The sequence below is a fragment of the Rhinoraja longicauda genome, chromosome 41 (assembly GCF_053455715.1).
Source record: "Rhinoraja longicauda isolate Sanriku21f chromosome 41, sRhiLon1.1, whole genome shotgun sequence".
In the NCBI taxonomy this organism is placed as follows: domain Eukaryota; kingdom Metazoa; phylum Chordata; class Chondrichthyes; order Rajiformes; family Arhynchobatidae; genus Rhinoraja; species Rhinoraja longicauda.
Window position 1 is genome coordinate 5,807,832 of NC_135993.1, and position 26,958 is coordinate 5,834,789.

Here is a 26,958-nt window from a genome sequence, read left to right on the forward strand (position 1 = left end):
AATGTGACAGTTGAGCAGCGTTGGTCCCGTGCTTTTGGCACGTTATGTTTAGACTTTAAAGGTACCGCGTGGAAACGGGCCCTTTGGCCCACCGAGACCGCGCCGACCAGCGATCACCTCATATACCCTCGCACTATCCCACACACACACACACACACACGCACACACACTGGGGGCAATTACAATTTACAGAAGCCAATTAATCTACAAACCTGCACGTCGAAATTTCGAGTGTAGGAGGAAACTAGAGCCCGGGGAGAACACCCACACAGGTCACAGGGAGAACGTACAAGTGCAGACAACACGAGTGTCATGATTAAGGGCGGCACGGTGGCGCAGCGGTAGAGTTGCTGCCTTACAGCGAATACAGCGCAGGAGACTCGGGTTCGATCCTGACTACGGGCGCTGTCTGTACGGAGTTTGTACGTTCTCCCCGTGACCTGCGTGGGTTTTCTCCGAGATCTTCGGTTTCCTCCCACACTCCAAAGACGTACAGGTTTGTAGGTTAATTGGCTGGGCAAATGTAAAAATTGTCCCTAGTGGGTGTAGGATAGTGTTAGTGTGCGGGGATCGCTGGGCGGCGCGGACCCGGTGGGCCGAAGGGCCTGTTTCTGCGCTGTATATCTAAATCTAAAAAAATGAGGGTCGCCAGCTGTCCCGTATTAGCCGGGACATCCCGTATTTTGGGCTGAATTAGTTTGTCCCGTATGGGACCGCCCTTGTCCCCGTATTAGTAGGGTTGCCAACTTCCTCACTCCCAAATAAGGGACAGAAGGTGACGTCACCGCCCCATGCCCCACATGCCCTCACCCAGCCAGCGGCCACGTGCTCCCGCTCCACCAATGGCGGCCCGGGAGGAGGGTTGCTATGCAACCTCCTTCAGGCGAACACACTCGGGCCTGCTCCATGAACACACTCCGTCAGCCTACACTGTCCCGGCCGACAGCGGCCCCCGGGCCTACAGTGTCTGGGCCTACAGCGGCCCCCATGGCCTACAGCGGCCCCCTGGGCCTACAGCAGCCCCCGGGCCTACAGTGTCTGGGCCTACAGCGCCCCCCCCCGGGCCTAATACGGGACAAGGGCGGTCCTGTATGGGACAAACCAATTTAGCCCAAAATACGGGATGTCCCGGCTAATACGGGACAGTTGGCAACCCGAGTCAGAACCCTTCTTCAGACTGATTATGATGGGGGTGGGGTGGAGGAACCTGGCAGAGAGATGGAGGCCGGACAATGCCCAGCAAGCACGAGTATAGAAGTTGGGAGGTCATGTTGCAGCTGTATAAGACATTGGGGAGACCGCATTTAGAGTATTGTGTTCAGTTCTGGGCAAAATGTTATGGGAAAGAAGTTGTCAAGATGGAAAGGGTGCAGAGAAGATCTATGAAGGTGTTGCCAGGACTAGAGGGTGTGAGGTATAGGGAGAGGTTGATTAGGCTGGGTCTCTATTCCATGGAGTGCAGGAGGATGAGGGGAGATCTTATAGAGGTGTATAAAACCATGAGAGGAATAGATCGGGTAGATGCACAGAGTCTCTTGCCCAGAGTAGGGGCCGACGTCGGCCCGCAACGTCACCCATTCCTTCTCTCCAGAGATGCTGCCTGTCCCGCTGAGTTACTCCAGCATTTTGTGCCTATCCCCAAGCTCCGGAATTCCTTCCCGAAACCCCTCTTCTCACTCACGCTGTTGCTGAAGGGAATGAGGTAGGGTCCCAACCTGAAACGTCACCAATCCATTCCCTCCACAGATGCTGCCTGACCAGTTGAAAATACTCCAGCACTTTGACTTTTACTCAAGGTTCCAGCATCTGCAGTTCCTTGCATCTACTCTTTGACCAAGTTATTGGGTGTAGCTGAGAGTCTCTGTGACAGCACGGAAACAGGCCCTTCGGCCCAACTTGTCCATGCCGACCAAGATACCCTATCTAAGCTAGTTCTATTTGCCTGCATTTGGCCCGCATCCATCTAAACCTTCCCAAGGTAGAAACAAAATGCTGGAGTAACTCAGCGGGTCAGGCAGCATCTCTGGAGAGAAGGAATGGGTGACATTCCTTGAGAATGAGAAGGAAACGTCACCCATTCCTTCTCTCCAGAGATGCTGCCTGGGCCATTGAGTTACTCCAGCATTTTGTGTCTACCTTCGATTCAAACCAGCATCTGTGGTTTTCTTTCCCATAACCTAGTACTTGTCCAAGTGTCTTTCAAATGCTTTTTTAGCATCTGCCTCAACTACCTCCTTTGTCAGCTTGTTCCAAAAACCAACCATTCTGAGTGGAAAAAGTTGACCCTCAGATTTGTGTTACATTCTGCCCCTCTTACCTTAAACACATGGGCTCTTGTCTTTGATTCCACGACCTTGGGTAAATGATTATGTATTCACCCGATGATACCTAAGAAACATATACAATTCTTAAGGGATTGGACAGGCTAGATGCAGGAAAAATGTTCCCAATGTTGCGGGAGTCCAGAACCAGGGGTCACAGTTTATGAATAAGGGGTAGGCCATTTAGGACTGAGATGAGGAAAAACTCTTTTCACCCAGAGAGTTGTGAATCTGTGGGATTCTCTGCCAAAGAGGGCAGTGGAGGCCAATTCTACTGCGGCACGGTGGCGCAGCGGTAGAGTTGCCGCCTTACAGCGAATGCAGCGCCGGAGACTCGGGTTCGATCCTGACTACGGGCGCCGTCTGTACGGAGTTTGTACGTTCTCCCCGTGACCTGCGTGGGTTTTCTCCGAGATCTTCGGTTTCCTCCCACATTCCAAAGACGTACAGGTATGTAGGTTAATTGGCTGGGTAAAATGTAAAAATTGTCCCTAGTGGGTGTAGGATAGTGTTAATGTGCGGGGATCGCTGGGCGGCGCGGACTCGGTGGGCCGAAGGGCCTGTATCTCTAAATCTGAAAAAAAAATCTAAAATTCACTGGATGTATTCAAGAGAGAGTTAAATTTAGCTCTTCACGCTAATGGAATCAAAGGATATGGGGAGAAAGCAGGAGCGGGGTACTGATTCTGGATGATCAGCCATGATCACATTGAATGGCAGTACTGGCTCGAAGGGCCGAATGGCCTCCTCCTGCACCTACTCTCTGTATTTCTTTGTGGCTCAGTTTGCTGGTCTGCCTTTTAACTCTGTTTCAGTCTGACCTCTCCATTGAAGGAAGCACCGATAACCAGGTCACTGTTTCACCCTGGTGACCGCACAACCTACACAGGCAACGGCAGTGTGGGACTGAGATCGCTTCAAGTCTGCCTCTCGGTTTATAAATGAATTCTCTGGGGGCATTGTGACAAATCTGAAAGTAGGGCATTGGAAAGCAGTCCATAGTCTGATAGAAGACGACACAAAGTGCTGGAGTAACTCCGCGGGTCAGGCAGCGTCTCAGGAGGGAAGGAATGGGTGACGTTTAGGGTCGACACCCTTCTTCAGACACTCTTTGTTTCTAACTCCCCCGGATGGCCTTCGACCCTCTTTAGACCTTTTTACTTCGAACCTCTGGTTCCAGAGCCTGGGGTCCAGATAGTAGGGTTGCCAACTATCTCACTCCCAAATAAGGGACAAGGTGACGTCACCGCCCCGCGCCCCACGTGACCTCACCCAGCCAGCGGCCACGTGCTCCTGCTCCACCAATGGCGGCTGTCCGGGCCGGGAGGCGGGTTGCTATGCAACCTCCGTTAGGTGGCGCCCGGGCTTCCGGGCCTACACTGTCAGAAACCTAGAGTGTCGGGGCCTAAACTGTTGGGGCCTGAAGTGTCCCCCCGTGCCTAATACGGGACAAGGGCGGTCCCGTACAGGACAAACCAATTTAGCCCAAAACACGGGATGTCCCGGCTAATACGGGACAGTTGTCAACCCTGCAAGATCGCCACCTGCAGTGGAATGATGGACACGGGCTACTTAGTTTAGTTTAGCGACACTGCATGCAAACAGGCCTTTTGACCCACTGAGTCCACACTGACCAATCATCCCCCGTGCACTAGTACACTCCTACACACGAGTGACAATTTACAGAAGCCAATTCATCCACAAAGCCTGCAGCGGTGGTGCAGCGGTAGAGTTGCTGCCTTACAGCGAATGCATTCACCGGAGACCCGGGTTCGATCCCGACTACGGGCGCCGTCTGTACGGAGTTTGTACGTTCTCCCCGTGACCCGCGTGGGTTTTCTCCGAGATCTTCAGTTTCCTCCCACACTCCAAAGACGTACAGGTTTGTAGGTTAATTGGCTGGGCGGATGCCTTTACAAGGTGTTGTTATCCTTGTAAATAATCTTCTCCAAAACTTCACTGAGAGCTGCTGTGCCACTGCCTAGCATCTGACTGGGCTAATGGTATAAATATTTTATTGACGAGATATTTCATTGTAAACTCTAATCACATTAGAAAATCAATTTAATAATTGATTATGCCCATCTCTCTTGTGACGTGCAGAGTACTGAACAGACTTGAACAAAAGTCCAAAGCATTTTATATTAGAAAGATTAACTGTGGTTTACGGCAGTCACCCTGGATTATTGGCCACCAACAAGTTGCTACAGTCCCTTAAAACCCAAATCCTTTTGCATTTTGTACAATGCCAGGTCTTTCAGGAATGGGTGACTGGATTACTGCTCTGTGCAACAGGTTCAGAAGGCACAGGGGCAGAATTAGGCCATTCGGCCCATCGAGTCCACTCCGCCATTCAATCACGGCTGATCTATCTTTCCCTCTCAACCCCATTCTCCTGCCTTCTCCCCATAACCCCCGACACCCGCACTAACCAAGAATTTGTCAATCTCTGCCTTAAAAATACTCGATGTTCAGGCCTCCACGGTCACAGTCTGTGGCAATATATCCCGCAGATTCACCACCCTCTGGCGTGGCACAACAGTAGAGTTGCTGCCTTACAGCGCCAGAGGCCAGGGTTTCGAACCTGATTAAGGGTGATGTCAGTACGGAGTTTGTATGTTCTCCCTGTGACTGCGTGGGTTTTCTCTGGGTGCTCCGGATTCCTCCCACAGTCCAAAGGCGTTCGGGTTTGTAGGTTGATTGGCTTCTGTATGTTGTAAATTGTCCCTCGTGTGTAGGATAGTGCTCGCGTACGGGGTGATCGCTGGTCGGTACGGACTCGATGGGCCGAAGGGCCTGTTTGCGCGCTGAATCTCTAAAGTCACGTGTACTAAGGTACAGTGTAAAGCTTTGTTCTGCGTGCTTTTTAGGTTTAGATTTAGAGATACAGTGCGGAAACAGGCCCTTCGGCCCACCGCGTCCACGCCGCCCAGCGATCCCCGCACATTAACACTATCCTACACACACTAGGGACTATTAAAAAAAAAAAAACATTTTACCCAGTCAATTAACCTACAAACCTGCACGTCTTTGGAGTGTGGGAGGAAACCGAAGATCTCGGAGAAAACCCACGCAGGTCACGGGGAGAACGTACAAACTCCGTACAGTCGGCGCCCGTAGTCAGGATCGAACCTGAGTCTTCGGCGCTGCATTCGCTGTAAGGCGGCAACTCTACCGCTGCGCCACCGTGCCGCAAATCCGATCACATAATACCACACATCAATACAATCAGGTGAAACTCAAGTACAATAGGTGGGGCAAACGGGAAGATACAGTGTGCAGAATATAGTTCTCAACATTGTAGCGCATCAGTTCCACAGACAAAGTCCAATGTCCGCAATGGGGTAGAGGTGAATCGGGCATAGGCCAACTTTCGCACTCCCAAATAAGTAAGGGATAAAAGGCGATGACACTGCCCATGCCTCATGTGACCTCGCCCAGCAAGCGGCCAGGTGCTCCCTCTCCACCAATGGCGACCGCTGGCTGGGTGAGGTCGCCTTGTCCCGTATTTGGGAGTGAGGAAGTTGGCAGCCCTACATGTTGGCCACTTCCTGGCCCCGTCTCCGGTTCCTAACATTGACCCTATCATCAACCTCAACAATAAAAAGACCACAAACTGCAACCAAGTCATCTTTGATCCAGAGAGACACAGAAAGCTGGAGCAACTCAGGGGGTCAGACAGCATCTCTGGAGAAAAGGAATTTTTTCACACACAGAGTGGTGAGTCTGTGGAATTCTCTGCCACAGAAGGTAGTTGAGGCCAGTTCATTGGCTATATTTAAGAGGGAGTTAGATGTGGCCCTTGTGGCCAAAGGGATCAGGGGGTATGGAGAGAAGGCAGGTGCAGGATATTGAGTTGGATGATCAGCCATGATCATATTGAATGGCGGTGCAGGCTCGAAGGGCCGAATGGCCTACTCCCGCACCTATTTTCTATGTTTCTATAGGCGACGTTTCGGGTTGAGACCTTAGTTCAAGTTTTCAAGATCAATTTATTGTCGCATGTACCAATTAAGGCACAGTGAAATTTGAAATTCTTCGCACAGACCACCTAAATGAGAAGAACAACACTGGGTAAAAAGCAGCGATTTTTAACAAAAATGTTGAGTTTGGATCCAATAGGAAACCTCTCTCCTGGGTCTCGGCCAAGAAACCAATTGCCTTGATTGGCCAAAGTCCTTATCATCATTTTCAACAGTAATTGAGATTTGGACGAAGCTCAGAAGTTGACATCATAGCTCCTTCGAAAGAAGGCTAAAGGGAAATTGGATGGAAAATTATCATAAAGACATCGTTTGATTTTTTTTTTCCCCTCTCCTTGCCCAGTTTTATTGCCAGGGTCAATCCCTTGATTAATATCTAGAACTCCGGATTTTGTGGGCGGCACGGTGGCGCAGCGGTAGAGTTGCTGCATCACAGCGCTTGCATTCACCGGAGACCCGGGTTCGATCCCGACTACGGGCGCCGTCTGTACGGAGTTTGTATGTTCTCCCCGTGACCTGCGTGGGTTTTCTCCGAGATCTTCGGTTCCCTCCCACACTCCAAAGACGTACAGGTTTGTAGGTTAATTGGCTTGGTAAATGTAAAAATTGTCCTTAGTGTGTGTTGGATAGTGTTAGTGTGAGGGGATTGCTGGTCGGCGCGGACCCGGTGGGCCGAAGGGCCTGTTTCTGCGCTGTATCTCTAAACTAAACTCAAAACAAAAACCTGTAGAGGCTGAGGTGGGCGGCTGCCATTGGTGGAGTGGGAGCACGTGGCCGCTGGCTGGGTGAGGTCACGTGGGGCGCGGGGCGGTGACGTCACCCTTTGTCCCGTCTTTGGGAGTGAGGAAGTTGGCAACCCTACTAATACGGGACAGTGGCGGTCCCGTACGGCACAAACTAATTTAGTCCAAAATATGGGATGTCCCGGCTAATACGGACAGTTGGCTCACAAATTGAGTCGTATCACGCCAGAGTGGCAAATGTCCTCCCATTGAATGATGAGGGGCGAGTACGCTATGGGGCACCGTAGGTTTCATGGCCACCATTCTTAATGATGGAGGAACAAGGAACTGCAGACGCTGGGTTACAAAAGAAAAACGCAAAGTGTTTGCGTGCGGCACAGTGGCGCAGCGGTAGAGTTGCTGCCTCACGGTGCCAGTGACCCGTGTTCGATCTTGTCTTCAGATGCTATCTTCAGGGAGTTTGCACGTTCTCCCCGTGGGTTTTCTCCAGGTGCTCCGGTTTCCTCCCACTTTCCAAAGACGTGCGTTTTGTGGGTTAATTGGCTTCGGTAAATTGTCCCCAGCGTGTAGGATAGAACTAGTGTGCTAGGATGATCGTTGGTCGGCGCGGACTCAGTGGGCCGAAGGGCCTGTTTCTACGCCGTATCGCCTCTTCTTCTTTGGTGTCCATCATCGATGTTTCAAACGTTAGGCCAGGCTCGTGGACAGCCTGCCTTCTTGTTTGCCACCGCTACATCTTCCAGTTGCATTGTTCACCAAGAAGTGGGCATCTTAGTCGGTGTGGCATGGATTGTACAGTTGTTCCACATTCACATTCTGTGTCTGCCGCATCTGCACAGCCCCATTTGCTCATAGGTATCACAAAATGCTGGAGTAACTCAGCAGGTCAGGCAGCATCTAGGACAGAGGGAATGGGTGACGTTTCGGGTCGGGACCCTTCTTCAGACTGAGGCCTCGACCCGAAAAGTCACCCATTCCCTCTCTCCTAGATGCTGCCTGACCTGCTGAGTTACTCCAGCATTTTGTGATACCTTCGATTTGTACCAGCATCTGCAGTTATTTTCCGACCCATTTGTCACTGAAAGGAAGCATGCAGGTACAGCAGGCAGTGAAGAAAGCCAATGGAATGTTGGCCTTCATAACAAGAGGAGTTGAGTATAGGAGCAAAGAGGTCCTTCTGCAGTTGTACAGGGCCCTAGTGAGACCGCACCTGGAGTACTGTGTGCAGTTTTGGTCTCCAAATTTGAGGAAGGATATTCTTGCTATTGAGGGCGTGCAGCGTAGGTTTGCCAGGTTAATTCCCGGAATGGCGGGACTGTCATATGTTGAAAGACTGGAGCGACTAGGCTTGTATACAGTGGAATTTAGAAGGATGAGAGGAGATCTTATCGAAACGTATAAGATTATTAAGGGGTTGGACACGTTGGAGGCAGGAAACATGTTCCCAATGTTGGGGGAGTCCAGAACAAGGGGCCACAGTTTAAGAATAAAGGGTAGGCCATTTAGAACTGAGATGAGGAAAAACCTTTTTAGTCAGAGAGTTGTGAATCTGTGGAATTCTCTGCCTCAGAGGGCAGTGGAGGCCAATTCTCTGAATGCTTTCAAGAGAGAGCTAGATAGAGCTCTTAAGGATAGCGGAACGGGGTACTGATTGAGAATGATCAGCCATGATCCCATTGAATGGCGGTGCTGGCTCGAAGGGCCGAATGGCCTCCTCCTGCACCCATTGTCTATTGTCTATCGCTGTATCGCCAAGCTAAACTAAACTCAGCGGGTCAGGCAGCATCTCTGGAGGACATGGACTGGAGAAATCACCTGAGTTACTCCAGCACTCTGGTGGTATTTTTTCTGACGGGTTTATCTAACTCCTATTTTATTGAATTAAATTAAAATTCCTTTTTTTTAAAACAAATACTCAGAGAGTGGTGAGGCTGTGGAATTCTCTGCCACAGAAGGTAGTTGAGGCCAGTTCATTGGCTATATTTAAGAGGGAGTTAGATGTGGCCCTTGTGGCTAAAGGGATCAGGGGGTATGGAGAGAAGGCAGGTACGGGATACTGAGTTGGATGATCCGCCATGATCATATTGAATGGCGGTGCAGGCTCGAAGGGCCGAATGGCCTACTCTTGCACCTATTTTCTATGTTTCTATGTTTCTGTTCCAACACAAAAACAAATATATAAAGTAGTGACACGATCAAATCAATAGCTGCCTATTAACCTATAGGTTACAAACAGAACAGTTATCTGTGGGGCCTTAGTGCAGGACTTTGTGGGCTACTGTTCCTTTAACGTGACCCCTAAACCGCGGTACTCAATCGCCATCTGAAGCCGTAAATCCAGTGACTGTATTCCGTGCGTGCTCTAAACCTTCCCTCTCTGATGGTCGTTAAACTGAGATTACGCTCTGAGTTTTCATGCCAGGAGCCCTCTGGGGAATGTATCTGCGCGTTGAGCCAAGGGAGGGGTTTTGCGCTCGCTAAATAGTTGGATTCCAATGACATAAGTTCATAAATTGATGTCACAGGAGCAGAATTAGGCCATTCGGCCCATCAGGCATACTCGGCCATTCAATCGTGGTTGATCCATCTCTCCTGCCTTCTCCCCATAACCCCTGACACCCGTACTGATCCAGAATCCTATCTCGGGAAATAACTGGCTCAAATTGAAGGTTGACACAAAATGCTGGAGTAACTCAGCGGGTCAGGCAGCATCTCAGGAGAGAAGGAATGGGTGACGTTTCGGGTCGAGACCCTTCTTCAGACTGAAGAATCTTATCTATCTCTGCCTTAAAAATATCCATTGACTTGGCCTCCACAGCCATCTGTGGCAAAGAATTCCACAGATTCACCACCCTCTGACTAAAGAAATTCCTCCTCTTCTCCTTCCCAAAGGAACGTCCCTTAATTCTGAGGCTGTGCCCTCTGGTCCTAGACTCTCCCACTAGTGGAAACATCCTCTCCACATCCTCTCCATCCAGGCCTCTATTGTTCTGTGACTGTGGCCAAGGAGTGTGAGAAACGTTGGTGTTTGCTTTGCGTCAGAAGCAAGTCATGAATCAAGAATCTTTCAATCCCTGCCTCGGTCTGTTATAACCGACATCAACTATATAGAAGTAGTAAAGAACTGTAGGTGCTGGTTTAAATCGAAGGTAGACTCAGCGGGTCAGGCAGCATCTCTGGGGAGAAGGAATGGGTGACGTTTCGGGTCGAGTCTGAAGAAGGGTTACGAAGCTTGAAAGCGTGCAGCACCAGACTCAGGAACAGCTTCTTCCCCTCTGTTATCAGGCTTCTGATCGGTCCTTCCATAAGCTGGGGTACTGTCCGATTCATCTCTACCCTGTTGCGGACATTGGACTTTGCCTATGGGGCTGATGCACTACAATGCTGAGAACTATATTCTGCACAGGGGCAGCAAGAACTATATTCTGCACAAGAGTCTGAAGAAGGGTCTCGACCCAAAACGTCACCCATTCCTTCTCTCCAGAGACGCTGCCTGTCCCGCTGAGTTGCTCCAACATTTTGTGTCCACCACATAGAGGTCCGTTATCGCGAGGGTTTGCTGTAAATTGATCACCCATTTACGTTAGTTTAGTTTAGACATACAGAATGGAAACGGGCTTTTCAGCCCATCGAGTCCGCACTGGCCATTGATCAGAAAATAGACACAAGGTGCTGGCGGAACTCAGCGGGTCAGGCAGCATCTCCGGAGAAAAAGGATGGGTGGGCCGAAGGGCCTGTTTCCACGCTGTGTCTCTAAACTGCACTACGCTCAGTGAAGGGTCTGAACACCCAGGAAATCCCACAGAGTGTAACTGCCCGGAGAAGATTAAGTATCAGGTTTGCAAGTAATAAGCTTAAGGAAGTGCTCACTTAATTGATAATTGCATTAAGTCTGATTATGAGATGGGAGGCTATTCAACAGCTTAGTTCCAGCTGATTGTTGTTTTTTTATAGACAATAGGTGCAGGAGGAGGCCATTCGGCTCTTCGAGCCAGCACCGCCATTCAATGTGATCATGGCTGATCATTCTCAATCAGTACCCCGTTCCTGCCTTCTCCCCATACCCCCTGACTCCGCTATCCTTAAGAGCTCTATCTAGCTCTCTTTTGAATGCATTCAGAGAATTGGCCTCCACTGCCTTCTGAGGCAGAGAATTCCACAGATTTACAGATTTTTACTGAGGTAAATTGGATAAGAGGGGACATAGATCCAGTAACTCAGCAGGACGGGAAGCATCTCTGGATAGATGAAATGGCTTGGATTAAATGTAAATTGTCCCTCGTGTGTTAGTAAGATGGTGTTAATGTGCGGGGATCGCTGGTCGGTGCAGACCTTCTATCCAGAAATGCTCCCTTTCCCGCTGAGTTTGTCCAGCATTTTGTGTCTATCTTTGTTGGTACCAGAGTGGCAGCGGTAGAGTTGCTTCCTCACAGCGCCAGAGACCAGGGTTCGATCCCGACTACGGGTGCTGTCTGTACGGAGTTTGTACGTTCTCCCCGTGACCTGCATGGGTTTTCCCCCGAGATCTTCAGTTTCCTCCCACACTCCAAAGACGTACAGGTTTTTAGGTGAAATGGCTTGGTATCAGTGTAAATTGTCCCTAGTGTGTATAGGGTAGTGTTAATGCGCGGGGACCGCTGTTCGGCACGGACTCGATGGGCCGAAAGGCCTACCTCTAAACTAAACTAAACCAGCATCTGCAGTTCCTTCCCAGACATAGATCCAGTTCCAGGTTTGGGAGAGGAAATGGTTTTGCCTGAAATCAAGAAGGTGCAGGAAACACACACACGGTTGGGCAGCATCTGTGGAGAGAGAAACAGGTTTTGGGTTTCACTATCGAAAATTAGGGGAAAGAATGCAGTTAATGTCAAGACCATCCGGGTGCACCGGTTTCCTCCCGCACTCCTGACTGCAAGATGTATAAGAAAATAACTGCAGATGCTGGTACAAATCGAAGGTATTTATTCACAAAATGCTGGAGTAACTCAGCGGGTCAGGCAGCATCTCGGGAGAGAAGGAATGGGTGACGTTTCGGGTCGAGACCCTTCTTCAGACTGCGAGATGCTGCCTGACCCGCTGAGTTACTCCAGCATTTTGTGCCCACCTTCGCAGCAAATATGTTTCTATGCTACCCTAACCCTTCACCAAAGCTGCCCTAACACTCTGCTGATGCCACGACAAGTAGGCGGGCAGCTGGTGAGTGTGTCTGCTGTGCCATTGTTGCCGCTGCTCTAGCTGTTTTAGCTGTTAGCTCGGAGTCTTTGAGAGAGATGTGAGGATTGGCGTAGCGGTAATGTGCGAATAGGCCCGGCTCCCCTGTTAATGAGCTGTTAATAATTGCTTTTATGGGCCTGACTGATGGGCAAGTGGGGACCAATGACTTTTACCATTCAGATGAGAAAGCAGTTTTGTGTGTGAGTGCGTGTGTGAGTGCGTGTGTGAGTGCGTGTGTGAGTGCGTGTGTGAGTGCGTGTGTGAGTGCGTGTGTGAGTGCGTGTGTGAGTGCGTGTGTGAGTGCGTGTGTGAGTGCGTGTGTGAGTGCGTGTGTGAGTGCGTGTGTGAGTGCGTGTGTGAGTGCGTGTGTGAGTGCGTGTGTGAGTGCGTGTGTGAGTGCGTGTGTGAGTGCGTGTGAGTGCGTGTGAGTGCGTGTGTGAGTGCGTGTGTGAGTGCGTGTGTGAGTGCGTGTGTGAGTGCGTGAGTGAGTGAGTGCGTGTGAGTGCGTGCGAGTGCGCGTGCGTGTGCGAGTGCGCGTGCGTGTGCGCGCGTGTGTGTGTGGTAGGGTTGCTGACCTCACTCACTCCCAAAAACGGGACAAAGGGCAACGTCGCCGCCCCGCGCCCCACGTGACCTCGCCCAGCCAGCGGCCACGCGCTCCCGCTCCACCAATGGCGGCCGCCATTGGTGGAGCGGGAGCACGTGGCCGCTGGCTGGGCGAGGTCACGTGGGGCGCGGGACGGTGACGTTGCCCTTTGTCCCTTATTTGGGAGTGAGGAAGTTGGCAACCCTACTAATACGGGGACTAGGGCGGTCCCGCATGGGACTAACTAATTCAGGCCAAAATACGGGATGTCCCGGCTAATACGGGACAGTTGGCGACCCTGGTTGATGCCATTTGCAGTAACTGCATTAGACGGGGGGGGGGGCGCGCAGGAGTAAACCAAGCGACTCTTAAACGCCGCCGGGCGGCAGCTGGTGAAGAGGGAGCCCGAGAGAGCAGAATGTGAACTCTGCCATATGGACCCAAAATGCTGGAGTAACTCAGCGGGGCAGGCAGCATCTCTGGAGGAAGGAATGGGCAGAGACCCTTCTATAAGTCTCGCCTCAAACCCTGACATTCCAACGAAAAGCAATCCAAGCCTGTCCCAACAAGTATGATGTTTTGGCTCTTATTTATTGATGATAGTCAGTGCTTACCTGTAACGTCACCCTTTCCTTCCTTCCAGAGATGCTGCCTGTCCCACTGAGTTACTCCAGCATTTTGTGCCTATCTTAGACACATAGAAACATAGAAGGAGGTGCAGGAGGAGGCCGTTTGGCCCTTCGAGCCAGCAATCAAGTCCTTGTCAAATAGGCAATAGACAATAGGTGCAGGAGGAGGACATTCGGCCCTTCGAGCCAGCACTGCCATTCACTGTGATCACGGCTGATCATCCACAACCAGCAACCCGTGCCTGCCTTTTCCCCATTCCACTAGCCCCTGGAGCCCTATCTAACACTGTTCGAAATTCATCCAGTGAATCGGCCTCCACTGCCCTCTGTGGCAGAGAATTCCACAAATTCACAACTCTCTGGGGAGAAAACGTTTTTTTTCTCACCTCTGTTTTAAATGGCCTCCCCTTTATTCTTAGACTTGTGTGGCCCCTGGTTCTGGACTCCCCCAATACTGGGAACATTTCTCCTGCATCTAGCTTGCCCGGTCCTTTTATAATTTTGTACGTCTTTGGTGTAAACCAGCATCTGCAGTTGCTTCCTGCACACGCACACACGCACACGCACACACGGGCTTGTTTCCGTGTTCTACGATTCAGACATGTTGGTTGAAGGGCACCTGGGATGAGCTTTGAAGAGTGAGGGAACCTCGTCTGTGTGCAACATTCCCTCGTGAGATTCAACGTCAATGGACCTGCGGGACCTGTAGGTTTTGCTGCATTAAAGGCACGGAGTGATAGCAAGTTGTTTAGCTGTAGCTTTGGACTCCCTGCAGGATCTCGGTGGGAAAGGCACAATCTCCGCCACAGCTTGGCTCATGGATGGGGCATTAAATCCCTTCCCCATAATTGATGCAAAGCCTTTAATTACAGGCCTCGAGACAGCAGGCAAGTTGAAGACCTGTGTTTAACAGACTCTTGCGTCGCGGGTAAAACGCTGGAGGAATGTCGCACTTTTCCCAACATCCCCATCAACATTGGCACAGCGGTAGAGTTGCTGCCTTACAGCGCCAGAGTCACAGGTTCGATCCCGACTACGGGTGCTGTCTGTACGGAGTTTGTACGTTCTCCACGTGACCTGCGTGGGTTTTCTCTGAGATCTTCGGTTTCCTCCCACACTCCAGAGACGTGCAGGTTTGTAGGTTAATTGGCTTGGTGTAAATGTAAATTGTCCCTAGTGTGTGTAGGATAGTGTTAGTGTGCGGGGATCGCTGGTCGGTGCGGACTCGGTGGGCCGAAGGGCCTGTTTCCACGCCGTATCCCTAAACTAAACCAGTTCCTTCCTAGACATGGATCCAGTCCCAGGATGGGGAGAGGGGTTTTCTCCGAGATCTTAGGTTTCCTCCCACACTCCAGAGACGTACAGGTTTGTAGGTTAATTGGCTTGGTATCAATGTAAAATTGTCCATAGTGTGTGCAGGTTAGTGTTGGAGTGCGGGCATCGCTGTTCGGCGCGGACTAGGTGGGCCGAAGGTAGGGTTGCCAACTGTCCCGTATTAGCCGGGACATCCCGTATTTTGGGCTAAATTAGTTTGCCCCGTACGGGACCGCCCTTGTCCCGTATTAGTAGGGTTGCCAACTTCCTCACTCCCAAATACGGGACAAAGGGTGACGTCACCTTGTCCCGTATTTGGGAGTGAGGAAGTTGGCAACCCTAGTATAACCTAGTCTGAAGGAGGGTCTCGACCTGAAACGTCACCCATTCCTCCCTCCAGAGATGCTGCCTGTCCCGCTGAGTTACTCCGACCTTTGGAGTCTATCTTTTGTACAGTCTGGCTTTGCAGGACAGTGCCCTGACCAGAAACATCAACCATCTTATTACTCCAGAAATGCGTGCAAAATCATCAGAGGAATAGATCGGGTAAACGTCCTTTGCCCCGAATAGGGGAATCGAGAACCAGAGGACATAGTTTTAAGGTGAGAGTAGGGGGGAAAGATTTAATGGGAACCCAGGGTGGTGGGCGTATGGAACGAGCTGCTGTAGGAGGTAGTTGATGCAGGTACTATTGTAACGTTTAAGAAATATTTAGACGGGTGCATGGATAGGACAGGTTCAGAGGGATATGGACTAAAACGCAGGCAGGTGGGACTGGTGTAAATGGGACACGTTGGCCAGTGTGGGCAAGTTGTGCCGAAGGGCCATGCTGTAAGACACTATGACACTACTCCAAATGCGGTCCCGTACAAGGTCTTGTAACATGTAACATAATATCACAACTTCTGTACTCAATAAGCTGACTGCTGAAAGCCAAGGTGGCAAAGGCTTTCTTGACCACCCCATCTACCTGTAACGCCACCTGAGTTCTTTGTTTCCATTCCTTTCGTGAATCGATCAGTTCTTAGACATAAAAAGCTGGAGTAACTCAGCGGGACAGGCAGCATCTCTGGAGTGAAGGAATGGGTGACGTTTCGGGTCGAGACCCCTCTGCAGTTCTTTGTTTTAACCCCCATCCATGTTCTCCAGAGATGGCCCCCTGACCCGCTGAGTTACTCCAGCGCTTCAAGTCCTTTGATTCATGAACCAGACTCTTTGTTTCTGCAAGTTAGTTGGTTATTTGGTTGTGAACAATGGGCTGCTACTTAAAGGCTCTCAGCCGCTTTAAGGGGTTGCCATGTGACGGTCAGCTCTCCCTGGCGGTCTCAGAGACACAGTGAAGAGCCCTTGAATAAACAGACGCACTTTGTTCCGAGCTTTGCGCCTTTTACATTCACGAACAAGGCAGTGGACTGCCTCAGAGGTTCTTTTAGATTTAGAGATACAGCGCAGAAACAGGCCCTTCGGCCCACCGGGTCAGCGATCCCCGCACATTAACACTATCCTACACACACTAGGGACAATTTTTACATTTACCCAGTCAATTAACCTACATACCTGTACGTTTTTGGAGTGTGGGAGGAAACTGAAGATCTCGGAGAAAACCCACGCAGGTCACGGGGAGAACGTACAAACTCCGTACAGACGGCGCCTGTAGTCAGGATTGAACCCGAGTCTCCGGCGCTGCATTCGCTGTAAGGCAGCAACTCTACCGCTGCGCCACCGTTCTGAGTCCGCTCAGCACATTTACTTCAGATCCTAGGCCGATGCTTGAGCTGAGCGGAGTTGAGTTGAGGGGAATCAAGGACCAGAGGACATAGGTTCAAGGTGAAGGGGAAAAGATTTAATAGGAATTTGAGGGGTAACTTTTTCCACACAAAAATGGCGGTGGGTGTATGGAACGAGCTGCCAGAGGAGGTAGTTGAGGCTGGGACTATCCCATCGTTTAAGAAACAGTTGGACAGGTTTGGAGGGGTATGGACTGAGCGCAGGCAGGTGGGACTAGTGTAGCTGGGTAATTGTTGGCCGGTGTGGGCGAGTTGGGCCAAAGGGCCTGTTTCCCCACTGTATCACTCTATAACTCTTTTGACTCTGGGTAACTTTATCCACACAAAGGGTGGTGGGTGTATGGAACGAGCTGCTGGAGGTCGGGATGGGATTCATAGAAAATAGGTGCAGGAGTAGGCCATTCGGCCCTTTGAGCCAACACCGTCATTCAATATGATCATGGCTGATCATCCAAAATCAGTACCCCGTTCCTGCTTTGTCCCCATATCCCATGATTCTGTTAGCCCTAAAAGCTATTTCTAACTCTCTCTTGAAAACATCCAGTGAATTGGCCTCCACTGCCTTCTGTGGCAGAGAATTCCACAGATTCACAACTGGAAAGGTTTTTCCACATCTCAGTCCTAAATGGCCTACCATCTTATTCTTAATCTGTGACCTGAGTCTGGGTCTATAGAAGGGTTGCCACCAGAAACATTATCTATCCATGTTGTCCGGAGATGCTACCTGACCCGCTGAGTTACTCCAGCACTTTGTGCCGTTTTTTACCCCCACAATTTTGCGTGTCTTGTCTACTAAGCAATGTGTAATGGTTCGCTTCTCAATTTAGGTGCTATTGTTGAATTTAATCAAACTTGCCTTGTAAGGATTTGGAATTCACAGTTACTGCATCAGTAGGCTGCTTCGGCCTACCTGTGTTGCCGTGGTTACGCAGGCCAGTAAAGCCTATTGTGGTCTGTTCGGGTAAGCGGTTTCTTCCTAGACCCCAGGAGGATGTGGAGCTATTGACGTAGTCTTTTGTTTGAGGAGAAAGGGAAAATCTTCCTACCTTTATAGTCTGTTGGTGTTTTGATTATTTACCAGAGGCCTGGACTCTTAACCAGGAGACAGTAGTTCGGATCTTTTCATTGACTGTGGCATTGAAATGTTTAGTTTAGCTTATAATTGTCGTGTCCTGAGATACAGTGAAAAGCTTTTGTTTGCCTTCTATGCAGATTTTTTTTAAAGACTCCACATGAATACAATCAAACAGTTCATAGTGCAAATATAAAAGGTAAAGGGCACAATATTTAGTGCAAAAAAAGTCCGATTAAAGAAAGTTCAAAGCTCATGAGTGATAGGTGCAGGATTAGGCCATTCAGCCCATCAAGTCTACTCCACCGAAGGTAGACACAAAATGCTGGAGTAACTCAGCGGGACAGGCAGCATCTCAGGAGAGAAGGAATGGGTGATCCTTCGGGTCGAGACCCTTCTTCAGACCCGAAACGCCACCCATTCCTTCTCTCCTGAGATGCTTCCTGACCTGCTGAGTGTCTACCTTCGATTGAAACCAGCACCTGCAGTTTTTTTTCCTATAAGTCTACTCCACCATTCAATCATGGCTGATCTATCTCTCCCTCCTAACCCCATTCTCCTGCCTTCTCCCCATAACCCCTGACAACCGCACTAATCAAGAATCTATCTATCTATCTCTGCTAGAAAATTTCCATTGCCTTGGCCTCCACAGCCTTCTGTGGCCTCCAGTGAGGTAGATGGGTGGTCAGGACCGCTCTCTAACTGATGAGAGGATGGTTAAGTTAGGTTTGGCAATTTGGGTAATGACCTGGAATGTAAAAAAATATGTTCTTCCTTGTGATCACTAGGAAACATAGAATTGTTATACAAGCCATAAAAAGATGCACAGTCCTAGATTAACTCAGCTGGTCAGGCAGCATCTCTGGAGATCGCGGATAGATGACGTTTTGGGTTGGAGCCTTTCTTCAGACTAACCCTCTTGGATCAGAGGGCCCAGCTTTTACGTGACTCCACAGACTGCGAAAGGCCTTTATGGTTGGTGTTGAGAGGATGTTTCCATTAGCGGAAGAGTCCAGCACCAGAGTCTGTAGCCTCAGTAGAACTAATAGGTCTTGATGTTTCGATCACTGTGGTAAGTTGGCACTCTTGATGTTGGCAGTGGGATTGGAGGGGTGAAAGGGAGGGTAGGTATGTCATCGGGGTCACCAGATGGGCACCCTCTTTCTTTAACGTTTCATTGATAAGCTCACGACGTCTCCAGATGGTTTAAGGTGATACCTGGTGTCCCAGGTACACCCCCCTCAGTTCCAAACCCTCCTGTCTTCATCTTGCAGCCCACTTGTTGTCTTTCCTTTTAATCCAAAGCCAATTGCTGCTTTTTTTCTGCTAGGCTTGTGTACACTGGAATTTAGAAGGATGAGAGAGGATCTTATTGAAACATATAAGATTATTAAGGGATTGGACACGCTGGAGGCAGGAAACATGTTCCCAATGTTGGGGGAGTCCAGAACCAGGGGCCTCAGTTTAAGAATAAGGGGTAGGCCATTTAGAATGGAGATGAGGAAGAACTTTTTCACTAGAGAGTTGTAAATCTGTGGAATTCACTGCCTCAGAAGGCAGTGGAGGCCAATTCTCTGGATGCTTTCAAGAGAGAGTTAGATAGAGCTCTTAATGATAGCACCCGTAGTCGGGATCGAACCCTGGTCTCTGGCGCTGTGAGGCAGCAACTCTACCGCTGCCACTCTGGTACCAACAAAAATAGACACAAAATGCTGGACAAACTCAGCGGGAAAGGGAGCATTTCTGGATAGAAGGTCTGCACCGACCAGCGATCCCCGCACATTAACACCATCTTACTAACACACGAGGAACAATTTACATTTAATCCAAGCCATTTCATCTATCCAGAGATGCTTCCCGTCCTGCTGAGTTACTGGATCTATGTCCCCTCTTATCCAATTTACCTCAGTAAAAATCTGTAAATCTGTGGAATTCTCTGCCTCAGAAGGCAGTGGAGGCCAATTCTCTGAATGCATTCAAAAGAGAGCTAGATAGAGCTCTTAAGGATAGCGGAGTCAGGGGGTATGGGGAGAGGGCAGGAACGGGGTACTGATTGTGGATGATCAGCCATGATCACATTGAATGGCGGTGCTGGCTCGAAGGGCCGAATGGCCTCCTCCTGCACCTATTGTCTATTTGACAAGGACTTTGTTGCTTGTTGGAGGGAGTGACCCCCTCACGCCCATTTTCTTCAACAGACTGGTGGTAGATGTAGCAACGAATCCCCTGCATCCTACTTTTACAGGAAAAATCGTGGTCTTCCAGCCATTCTGGGCCGCTCCAGTTGCCAGTTCAGAGTACTTGGTCTTTTTCCTCTCATAAGCGTCTTCAACACCATCTTCCCATAGTCCTGTCAATTCCACAACGTGTGTCAGCTTGGCTGTTGTGGACCAGAGGACCATGTCTGGCCGGTGTGTTGTTGCCACAATATCTGGGGTAAAAACACAAGCTTTCTTTCCAAGTCCACGTCCATTTTCCAATCCTGAGGTGGCTGCAGGATGCTTGCATCATTTGATGCTATCAGGTGCTCTGGAGGTTGGCCTGCTGGTACAAAATGGTGTGAAGCAAAGATACTAGAGGAGCAAGTTGGACCACTCCATTGAAATCGGCTATACTGAAGTGTAGTACGCAAAGGAGCGTAACGTCCGCCATTTTAGTAAGCAAAATCCGCCTCTCGCAGTGTAATCAGTGTTTTGGGGGAACAGTATGTGTGATGATACCATTAAAATGCAGAATATATCTCATCTATCGATTCACAAATTTTTGTTATTTTTCTTTTAAAATGTTTCTGCAAGTTTCTGCCTACTAAAATGGCCGCCGTGACATTAGTGGCCTATCTTGTTCCTCTAGTATCTTTGGTGTGAAGTGGACATTTTCTGCTGATGTTTGTGGGGAAGCATTTGAATAAAAGGACGTACCATTAGGAGGGAGATGAGAAGGGATTTATTTAAACAGAGGGTGGTGAATCTGTGGAATTCATTACCACAGACGGCCGTGGAGGCCAAGTCAATGGATATTTTTAAGGTGGAGATGGATAGATTCTTGATTAGTGCGGGTGTCAGGGGTTATGGGGAGAAGGCAGGAGAATGGGGTTGAGAGGGAGAGAAAGATCAGCCATGATTGAATGGTAATAAAGCAGGCCGTATCACTCCAGTGAGCCGCATGGTTTTGCAGTAGTAGAGTTGCTGCCTTACAGCGCCAGAGACCCAGGTTCCATCCCCACTGGGAGACCTGTCTGTACGTTCTCCCCGTGACCTGCGTGGGTTTTCTCCGAGATCTTCGCTTTCCTCCCACACTCCAAAGACGTACAGGTTTGTAGATTAATTGGCTTGGTATAAGTGTAAATTGTCCCGAGTGTGTGAAGGGCAGAGTTGGTGTGCTGGAATCGCTGGTCGGTGTGAACTTTTAGATTAGAGATACAGCGCGGAAACAGGCCCTTCGGCCCATCGAGTCCGCACCGACCAGCGATCCCCGCAGACTAACACTACCCTACGCACACTAGGGACAATGTTTACATTTACCAAGCCAATTAACCTACAGACCTGCACGTCTTTGGAGCGTGGGAGGAAACGGAAGATCACGGAGAAAACCCACGCGGGTCACGGGGAGAACGGACAAACTCCGTACAGGCAGCACCCGTAGTCGGGATCGAACCCGGGTCTCCGGCGCTGCAAGTGCTGTGAGGCAGCAACTCTACCGCTGCACCACCAACCTGGTGGGCCGAATGGCCTGTTTCCGTGATGCATCACTAAACTATATTTTGGATCCATTCCAGCCTTCACACCAGGAAGGATGTCAAAAAATTTGAAAGAGGAAAACTGGAATGGGTCCAGGGATGAGTGACTTGGAGCAGAGAGGATTTAAATTAGGTTTGTTTTGATAGAGTAAATCAGGAGAAGTTATTTCCATCGTTAGAAATATAGTGAGCTTCACGAGGATGTTGCCAGGACTCGAGGGCCTGAGCCACAGGGAGAGGTTGAGCAGGCTGGGACTCTATTCCTTGGAGCGCAGGAGGACGAGAGGTGATCTTATAGAGGTGTACAAAATCATGAGAGGAATAGATCGGGTGAATGTGCAAATTCTTTTCATAAGTTCATAAGTTATAGGAGCAGTTCGGCCCATCAAGTCTATTCCAACATTCAATCATGGCTACACACAAAAATGCTGGAGTAACTCAGCGGGTCAGGCAGCATCTCTGGAGAGAAGGAATGGGTGATGTTTCGGGTCGAGACCCTTCTTCAGCAGAGATTCCTACTCTCCAGGTTGTATAAGAAAATAACTGCAGATGCTGGTACAAATCGAAGGTATTTATACACAAAATGCTGGAGTAACTCAGCAGGTCAGGCAGCATCTCAGGAGAGAAGGAATGGGTGACGTTTCGGGTCGAGACCCTTCTTCAGTCTGAAGAAGGGTCTCGACCTGAAACGTCACCCATTCCTTCTCTCCAGAGATGCTGCCTGACCTGCTGAGTTACTCCAGCATTTTGTGTATAACTACCTACTCTCCAGGTGTTCTCTCTGCCAATGTTTCCCCTTTTAAGTATCTCAGTTTCTGTGGAAGGTTACTAAAGACATTGCAGATAGACACAAAATGCTGGGGTAACTCAGCGGGACAGGCAGCATCTCTGGAGGGAAGGAATGGGTGACATTTCGGGTCGAGGCCCCTCTTCGGACCCGAAACGTCACCCATTTCCTTCTCTCCAGAGATGCTGCCTGTCCCGCTGAGCTACTCCCGTTGTGTCCATCTTCAGTCTAAACCAGCGTCTGCAGTTCCTTCCTGCACATTCAATCATGGCTGATCTCCCTTCCCCTTTCAACCCCATTCTCCTGCCCCATTTTGTCCACACCAACCAATCACCCATACTCTGGTATGTGGAAGCAAGGAACTGCAGATGCTGGTTTATGCCAAAGAGAGGCACAAAGTGCTGGAGTAACTCAGCAGGTCACGCAGCATCTCGAAGATGAAGGGTGGGTGACAAAGATGATTGCATAAAGAGGTGGACACTACCCGGTCCATCATGGGTACTGACCCCCCCCCTACTATTGAAGGGATATATAGAAGGCGCTGCCTCAAAAAGGCAGCCAGCTTCGTCAGAGACCCACACCACCCTGCCCACGCTCTCTTTACACTCCTGCCAGTGAAAAGAGAGGTGCCTGATAACTGCAACAACTGGGTCTCTTTTCAATAGACAATAGGTGCAGGAGGAGGCCATTTGGCCCTTCGAGCCAGCACCGCCATTCAATGTGATCATGGCTGATCATTCTCAATCAGTACCCCGTTCCTGCCTTCTCCCCATACCCCCTGACTCCGCTATCCTTAAGAGCTCTATCTAGCTCTATTCCTTGGAGTGCAGGAGGATGAGGGGTGATCTTATAGATCATGAGAGGAATAGATCGGGTAGATGCACAGAGTCTCCTGCCGAGAGTAGGTGAATCGAGGACCAGAGGACATGGGTTCAAGGTGAAGTGGAAAAGATTGAATAGGAATCTGACCGGTAACCTTTTCATACAAAGGGTGGTTGGTGTATGGAACAAACTGCCAGAGGAGGTAGTTGAGGCAGGGACTATCCCAACGTTTAAGAAACAGACAGGTACATGGATAGGAAGGTTTGGAGGGATATGGGCCAAACGCAGGCAGGTGGGACTAGTTTACCTGGGCCATGTTGGCCGGTGTGGGCAAGTTGGGCTGAAGGGCCTGTTTCCACGCTGTATCACTCTATGAATCCCAGGTTTAGGAATAGTTTCTTCCCGACAACCATCTTCAGCCAACTAAACTACGAATTGCCTTGTTTGCACTAAGGACGTTGGGCTTTGTTTTGTTTTGTACGACATTGGGTTTTTATTTATTGAACTCTGTGTGTGTATTGCATTATTTATTGAGTACTGTGCTTGCACACTTGGTAAGGCTGCTGCAAGTTAGAATTTCATTGAGGATGGACGCAAAATGCTGGAGTAACTCAGCATAGTAAAGGGGCAGGCAGCATCTCTGGAGAAAAGGAATGGGTGACGTTTTGTGTCGAGACCCTTCTTCAGACTGAGAGTCAGGGGAGAGGGAATCGAGAGATAGAGACGGTGATGTGGAGACATATGGAACAAATGAATTGAAGATATGCAAAAAAAGTGAGGACGATAAAAGAAGCAGGCCATTGCGAGCTGTGGGCTAGGTGCAAAGATGGCGCCCAAGGAGATGTGGGGCAAGTTCTTTTTACACAGAGTGGTGGGTGCCTGGAACCCGTTGCCAGCGGTGGTGGTGGAGGCTGATATGATAGTGGCGTTTAAGAGCCTTTTGGATAGGCACATGGATATGCAGGGAATGGAGGGATATGATTCCAAGATGGCGCCCAACCTAGGCGACTATTTGCGTGCTAGCCTCAGAAGCAGGTCTACAATCGCCCATAAAAGTCGCTCCACACTCTTAAATCTCTATTCCTACAGCAACATTTCTATTCCCTTGTCATGTATCATCTACCCACTGTAAAGGGGTTCGATTGTAATCGTGTGTTGCCTTTCTGCTGACTGGTTGGCACCCAAACGAAAGCTTTTCACTGTACCTCGGTACACCTGACAACAAACTAAATGTGCAGGAAGGAACTGCAGATGCTGGTTTAAATCGAAGATAGATTTTTTTTTAAATGCTGGAGTAACTCAGCGGGACAAGCAGCATCTCTGGAGAGAAGGAATGGGTGACGTTTCGGGTCGAGACCCATCTTCGGACTGATCATCGGTCGACCCGAAACGTCACCCATTCCTTCTCTCCAGAGATGCTGCCTGTCCCGCTGAGTTACTCCAGCGTTTTTTTGTCCACCTTTGGACAATAAGCGAAACTGAAAATTGGACAAAGATTCACCTGCACCTCCTCCAACCTCATCTATTGCATCCGCTGCTCTAGATGTCAACTTATTTACATCGGCGAAACCAAGCGCAGGCTCGGCGATCGCTTCGCTCAACACCTGCGCTCGGTCCGCATTGACCAAGCTGATCTCCCGGTGGCTGAGCACTTCAACTCCCCCTCCCACTCCCAGTCTGACCTTTCTGTCATGGACCTCCTCCAGTGCCATAGTGAGGCCCACCGGAAATTGGAGGAACAGCACCTCATATTTCGCCTGGGCAGTTTGCAGCCCAGTGGTATGAACATCGACTTCTCCAACTTTAGATAGTTCCTCTGTCCCTCCCGTCCCCTCCTCCTTCCCAGATCTCCCTCTATCTTCCTGTCTCCACCTATATCCTTCCTTTGTCCCGCCCCCCCTGACATCAGTCTGAAGAAGGTTCTCGACCCAAAACGTCACCCATTAGACAATAGGTGCATTAGAGTAGGCCATTCGGCCCTTCGAGCCAGCACCGCCATTCAATGTGATCATGGCTGATCATTCTCAATCAGTACCCCGTTCCTGCTTTCTCCCCATACCCCCTGACTCCGCTATCCTTAAGAGCTCTATCTAGCTCTCTCTTGAATGTATTCAGAGAATTGGCCTCCACTGCCCTCTGAGGCAGAGAATTCCACAAATTCACAACTCTCTGACTGAAAAAGTTTTTCCTCATCTCTGTTCTAAATGGCCTACCCCTTATTCTTAAACTGTGGCCCCTGGTTCTGGACTCCCCCAACATTGGGGACATGTTTCCTGCCTCGAACATGTCCAACCCCTTAATAATCTTATACGTTTCGATAAGATCCCCTCTCATCCTTCTAAATTCCAGTGTATACAAACCATTCCTTCTCCCCCGAGATGCTGCCTGACCCGCTGAGTTACTCCAGCACTCTGTGAAACGTCACCTATCCATGTTCTCCACAGATGCTGCCTGACCCGCTGAGTTACTCCAGCATTTTGTGAATAAAAAAACCTTCGATTTGTACCAGCATCTGCAGTTATCTTCTTACACTGAAAAATTGGAAACTGAAAACGGAGTAACCGGACAACGAGGCTCAACTGCGATGTGCTCTGTTCTCTCTTTGCAGAAGAAGGCGAATTTTTCTTGAAGGTCCTGATTCCCAGTTACGCTGCCGGCTCGATCATCGGGAAGGGCGGCCAAACCATCGTCCAGTTGCAGAAGGAGACGGGCGCGACCATCAAGCTCTCCAAATCCAAAGACTTCTACCCCGGTGAGTCCGACGGTCTGCGCTGTGAGCGTGCGGGGGGGGGGGTTCCGACATGCCGGTCCAGGGCGCGAGTGGTACCTTCACGGACTGGCCCCTGGTTATGCTGAGCTAGGGGTCGCCAACTGTCCCGTATTAGCCCGGACGTCCCGTATTTTGGGCTAAATTGCTTTGTCCCGTACGGGAACGCCCTTGTCCCCGTATTAGTAGGGTTGCCAACTTCCTCACTCCCAAATAAGGGTGACGTCACCGCCCCATGTGACCTCACCCAACCAGCGGGAGCACATGGCCGCTGGCTGGGTGAGGTCACGTGGGGCGCGGGGGGGCGGTGACGTCACCCTCTGTCCCGTATTTGGGAGTGAGGAAGTTGGCAACCCTGGCTGAGCGCGCTGCTGTGGTTTTGTTGACTTGAGATGCCGCCAGGATTGGGATGACGTGGTCCGTGCGGTACGCTACGGTGAACGGCGTGAACCGGCCTCCCTTCCACAGGGAGCCTCGGCCTTGAAGAGGGATGGTGATCATCTCTGTGCTGGAGTCATAAGTGATAGGAGCCCATCAAACCTACTCTGCTATTCAGTCACGGTGGCTCAGCGGTAGTGTTGCTGCCTTACAGCGAATGCAGCGCCGGAGACCCAGGTTCGATCCCGACTACGGGCGCCGTCTGTACGGAGTTTGTATGTTCTCCCCGTGACCTGCGTGTGTTTTCTCCGAGATCTTCGGTTTCTTCCCGCACTCCAAAGACGTGCAGGTTTGTAGATTAATTGGCTTGGTGTATGTAAAAATTATCCCTTGTGGGTGTTTGATAGTGTTAATGTGTGGATCTGTTGGTCTGTTTCCGCGCTGTATCTCTAAACTAAACTAAACTATCATGGCTGATCTATCTCTCCCTCCTAACCCCATTCTTCTGCCTTCTCCCCGTAACCTCTGACACCTGAACTGATCAAGAATCTATCTATCTCTGCCTTACAAATATCAATTGACTTGGCCTCCACAGCCTTCTGTGGCAAAGAATTCCACAGATTCACCACCCTCTGATTGAAGAAATTCCTCATCTCCTTCCTAAAGGAACGTCCTTTAATTCTGAGGCCGTGGCCTCTGGTCCTAGACATTTAGTGCAAGGTGAAGACTGATCAAAGATAGTCCGAGGTTCTCCAATGAGGTAATAGACAACAGACAATAGACAATAGGTGCAGGAGTAGGCCATTCAGCCCTTCGAGC

The 26,958-nt window shown here is 49.9% G+C and overlaps 1 protein-coding gene across 1 annotated transcript in view; it reads left to right on the forward strand.

The window, feature by feature from the left end:
- Positions 1–26,958, forward strand: part of LOC144611727 (RNA-binding protein Nova-1-like) — a 139,254-nt gene that overhangs the window by 15,923 nt on the left and 96,373 nt on the right. The window contains exon 2 of the mRNA XM_078430960.1: positions 25,603–25,746. Coding sequence (XP_078287086.1) covers positions 25,603–25,746 — 144 coding nt within the window. The remainder of the gene's footprint in view (positions 1–25,602; positions 25,747–26,958) is intronic.